This window comes from Calliopsis andreniformis, chromosome 2 (genome assembly GCF_051401765.1).
Source record: "Calliopsis andreniformis isolate RMS-2024a chromosome 2, iyCalAndr_principal, whole genome shotgun sequence".
NCBI classification, from domain to species: domain Eukaryota; kingdom Metazoa; phylum Arthropoda; class Insecta; order Hymenoptera; family Andrenidae; genus Calliopsis; species Calliopsis andreniformis.
The window spans coordinates 5,805,892-5,810,780 of NC_135063.1; the positions used below are offsets into that span (position 1 = coordinate 5,805,892).

General features: G+C 45.7%; 1 protein-coding gene across 1 annotated transcript in view; it reads right to left on the bottom strand.

Annotated features, from left to right (window-relative positions):
- The window catches only part of Hiw (MYC binding protein highwire), a 224,811-nt gene that overhangs the window by 8,029 nt on the left and 211,893 nt on the right, over window positions 1-4,889 (bottom strand). The window contains exons 30-35 of the mRNA XM_076389373.1: window positions 1,828-2,050; window positions 1,293-1,655; window positions 998-1,204; window positions 683-888; window positions 460-610; window positions 21-381 (exon numbers count right to left, since the gene is read on the bottom strand). Coding sequence (XP_076245488.1) covers window positions 21-381; window positions 460-610; window positions 683-888; window positions 998-1,204; window positions 1,293-1,655; window positions 1,828-2,050 — 1,511 coding nt within the window. The remainder of the gene's footprint in view (window positions 1-20; window positions 382-459; window positions 611-682; window positions 889-997; window positions 1,205-1,292; window positions 1,656-1,827; window positions 2,051-4,889) is intronic.

Sequence of the window (4,889 nt, forward strand, 5' to 3'; positions counted from 1 at the left end):
TTATTCGTGTAAGATCGTACCTGGTGAATCGTGTTGATTGTATGAGCCGAAAATGAATGGATTTGTGTTGCTGCCCTCTCCAGACTCCGCTGTGCCAGGTGTGTAAGTCTGTGTGGTGAAATTGAAGCCCTCGTGACTAACGGAGGGCACAGAAAAGTCGAAAGCTTTATGACTAGGTGAAACGGACGGATCTACTACGACAGATTTTTTTTCCATCGTTCCATCGTTCTCGAGATCTTGTTCTATCTTCATATACGTCACACCGTGCTTATTAACGGCGAGAGACCAGGCCTCCCCCTCTGCCACTCGACCTCTGTCGAAACAGTACTTGGCCATCGATTCGTCGTCAATGCGTACCCAAGTACCTTCGCTGTTGACAAACTGTAAAAGACATTTGTGAAAGAAATATTCATACAATCCCTATCATGATATTTTGGTGATATCAAAAATAAAACTCACATATTCTTGAACGGTAACCGTGTTACCATCAGCTAAGATCCCCACGGGAGCTGCCTTTAAACTCGGCCTGCTTCTAATATTGTGACCGGATGCGCCGCATTTTACGACCACCATGCTCCTACCAGCGTCAAAAGTCACTGTTTTTCTTTTACTGGAACACAGAATTTAGAGGAAGAAATTAGGTTACGAATACAACGAAAAAGGACTTGTAAAGTCTACATACTCATCGACTACTTCAGGTCTCTTCCGCAAAATAGTCTCCTTGATCACTTGATCTAGAACCGATTTCGGCTCTTCGACCGGAAGAAGGAAGGTTTTCCCCAAGTGCTGATGGTACCGTAGACACCAGGCTTCCAAGTGACTGCTACTGCAGTACTCTTTTATCGTTTCAGCGTTCAATCGTAACCAGAAGCCATCGTCGTTATGGATCTATAAAAACAAGGCGTTAGTAGAACCTTCAAGATGAACGATCTTCGAGTCAAGAACTTTAATCATGATACTCTATGAAATCGAAATTACACGGAGGAAAGCGAATTACCTCGTCTATGAAGGCTATGGTATCATTAACTCCAACGAAACCAATTTGCTCGCTTTGAAGGGAAGGATGGGCCCTGATCCTCAAACCCGCGCTGTTCTTCGCCACAAATTTTCTAAGTCTGCTTGGTTGCTGCTGTGGCTTTTTTACGATATTCTGTGTAGGTGGCTGCATTCCTTGTGGTGGTTCTTTTACCTCCACCTTGTACGTCTGAAACGGGGGAAAAAATGGCGAACGTTATAAAGAGTTATGAGCAATTCCTTCGGACACGATAAGGGTCGCGTCATATAATGCTCACATCCTCCATGTTGTAGCCGTCCACTGTGATCATAAGGGAGTACCATCCGACGGATGACGGTGTCCAGGTAGCGCTGTAGCTTCCATCACCATTAGGTCTGACCAACATGCTCTCGCTTGATCTCTTTATGGCTGGCGACATAAACCTTAACTCCTCGAACGAATAGTTCTGATAAGCCTTCATGATGGTAATCGCGTAAAAGCAGGTCTTATTGTTGATCGTGACCTCGTAAGGCACATCCAATGATGGCTGGGGATGGCCGCCAAAGGTCATTGGGTCAGGCTGAGATACTCGTCGAATTTTTCTTCCTTGTTCAGAATCAGCTAACTCCTTCTTGTCTATAGGAACTGCTTTTACCTCGACCTGTGCAACATTTATCAGTGAAAGGAGTTTTTCATGCAATTTGATCTTGTCGATAATATTGTGAAGTAAGTGCGTTGATTTTAAGATTTCTCAGCATGCATAGAAGCTTATGTTAAACTTAGAATTTCATTCAGTTGCTAAATATCACATAATCGTATTTCCATAATCGTACCCTCAAGTTGGGCACATGTACGACGTCTCCATACTGGTCTCTCGTGAGTATGGTAACGATAGCTGGCCATCCGCATTTCATTTCGTCCTTGGAATAAAGTGCTTCGCATTTCAAGGGATCCACGAAACTGTCTGGTTGTAGCCATCTTGCCAAGCGACCTCCACTGGTACCAGCCGTACAAGAGACGAAATCTCGTAAGAAGAGTCGTTCGTTTGAATGACAACTGCAAATAGCAGAAAAATCCTCTGTTTAAATAACTTGACAATTTCTTTCCTTATTTTATATTTGAAGGTATAACCAATGTACAACGTAATTCGGACGCGATATCAACAATTTGATCGGTATCGTCGCAGATCAAAAAGCGGTTCTGAACGAGGCCACGATCGCGGCAGGTAACCGTCTCGTTAGAACGAGTTTCCGAGTTGCGATGCCCGTAATTGGTGCGCTGTTCCGCGGATCTCGTCTGGATAGATCACAGGCAGAGGACGATGCTCCTCTGCCAGCCAGACAATCGCTGCTTCCCCTAGCGAGTCATCATCAGACTCATCCCTAATAAGGCGCAATCACATTGCAATTTCATTCTCCGCAGCTCCCTAGAGCGATGTATTTGCTATCTACACGCAATCATGACCTCACTGGTTTTTCTCCTGACAGACGAAGCCCTTAGACATGATTGCTTTCAAGGTATCCAAGCTAATCGGTATTAAGCAAAGCTCGATGAGAATTTAATCCAAACTTGACGGAAAGAAGCTAAATCTCTTTAGCAGATTTATATCTTTCGGTAATATGTCAAGGCAGATAATTTCATGATGAAACGTCTCAACAAGTACTCCAAAGACTCAGATTACCGACATCATAGGTGATGGTGTTGGTAATGCGTGATGGTAATGAAAGCTTCTGTATATTTCTGACAAATGCAATCACGTTTTACGTAATATTTCAGGCTAAAAGACTCCGTGTCACATCCATTGGACAATCTGCCAGGCTTTAAATCCCAATGTGGCCATTTCGAAGAACGACGCCACAGAGACTTCGTCCATTGTAAACGTCGATACACATCCCACCAATATCAGGATCAAGAAATATCCTTGACGTTGGTCTCGTTTTACCGATTGATCTAGGTAACGCGAGATGGAAAGAGGAAGATCGATTGAAGACATGTGCCACGCAATCGAATGCCAGCATGGATGAGCCATTTCGAGGAAGATCACCGGTAACTGGCAGAGCGGCTTTAAGGTCAGCCTCGATGTGACGTATGGTCAGCACGTGGTCATTTCGGAAATGGCCACTTCAGCTGGCGTCAGGTGCTTCCTGGTTTGAGAAGAGCGTTATGAATGAATGAACGTTTCGCATGTGTGACACAGCCAGACAGGCTGGGACGGAGCTCCACGGACACGCGCAATTTCTCATGGGAAATTAAATGGCCAGACTTCTGTTCATAAAGCGCTGAAGCATGAGGGTATGACGCTTTAGGGAAACGCTGTCTGCCATGAAAAGCGACGTGGCTATGAAGAGACGGTTTCGAGTCTGGGTCGTCTCTTTTTACGGTGGCCTGCGTGCAGCGTTGAGTTTCAAGTTTTCTACGAACAAGCCATAAAAGAAGCGTACACTACGCTCTCTTGTGTTTCCGTTGCACCTCTTTTTTCAGTAATTTTGGAAGAGAGAGATTATTATAAATCCGACATGACTGGATTTGAAGAATAAAAACTACACAAGGACTAAGCATTAGTGTTATGAGTATTTATTGGTAGTTACCAAGAAATGGAGCTCCAGTAACGATTTACTCCACTGTAAAGTATACTTTAAGTACCAACTGAAGTAGTGCTGGTTATAGCAGTTGTGCTAATAAATGTGCTAATAAATAAGCAAATAAATTGCAATGTACATTCATTATGGAAGCCCAGTGATCCATCTAGATCATACTATAATACTAATACGATATTAGTTAAGAATTAATACTCAAAAAATGAATATACCTTCATCCCTAGTAACGTGATCTTCACGGTCACTCGAAGCTGTTTACCATTACAGCCATTATATCAAAATAACGCTCGAAACCACATACGACGACCTCCAGCAGAGAAAAAAGTCCTGAGAAACTGCATGTGAATTGATATCAATTGCACTTGACCAGACACAGGTGTTCTCCCACGACCGTAACCCGCTTGAAACCGCGTTACATAAATCACGGCCACGACGATCCGTGATGAACAGAACTGTTCGGCTGGTAACTTGGTCAAGGTCGGTTCTTGAAAGGCAGAAAGTACGCCGACCCTGCGACCTGCTGGAAAACCGGTGCTCGTCGCCCTCTGAAGGAAGCCTTTCCTTCGAGCAGGCGACGGGCACTGTCGAACCCGTGTCGAAGAGCTCGCCCCTCTGGCTCCCGTCGAGTCTGGTGGCTTTTATCTTTTAAAAGCTCGAAGAGGGAGAGCCACGCGAGAGCGTAGCAAACGAAGGAACACGGTTCTTGGTGGGGAGGAGACACCGATCGTGCATGCCACCGACCACAGTTTGAAAGCAACCTCCGTCATGATCGCGTCAGCTGGCCTCTAGTCGCCCCACCTCTTCGGAAACCAAGTCGTCCGTCCGCGCGCGTGTTTGGACTTGCTCGCGGCGAGAACTCGCCCGAGCCAGTTTCCCGTCTGCTTCTGATCGCCATTTCCACGTACGATTCTCCTAGGCTAGGATTCTCCAGCTGAAGAGGAACCCGATTCGCGGAGATCGAATAGCTGAAGAATCGATAGCTATACACACTCTGGAATTCGAAAAGTACTCTGTGATCCGTTTGTTCGTGCTTAATCATCCTGTAGAGCAGAGAGAAGTCTTTGGTAGGATCAGTTCGAAGCGATCGATCGATCCAGCCAGATGTTGCCCATGTGAGAGCGCCGAGGAGGTGGGATCGAGGAAGGTCCAGATCGAAGTAGATGGAAGTGTGCCTATGAGCAACGGTGTGTCGTAAATGATGTGAGGAGGATCTTCGCGAGAGGAAATCGAAGGCGATCGATCGTGATCGTCGGACACAACCCTGCCCTTTGTTCGCAAGGATCTGGGAGGATCGCAAG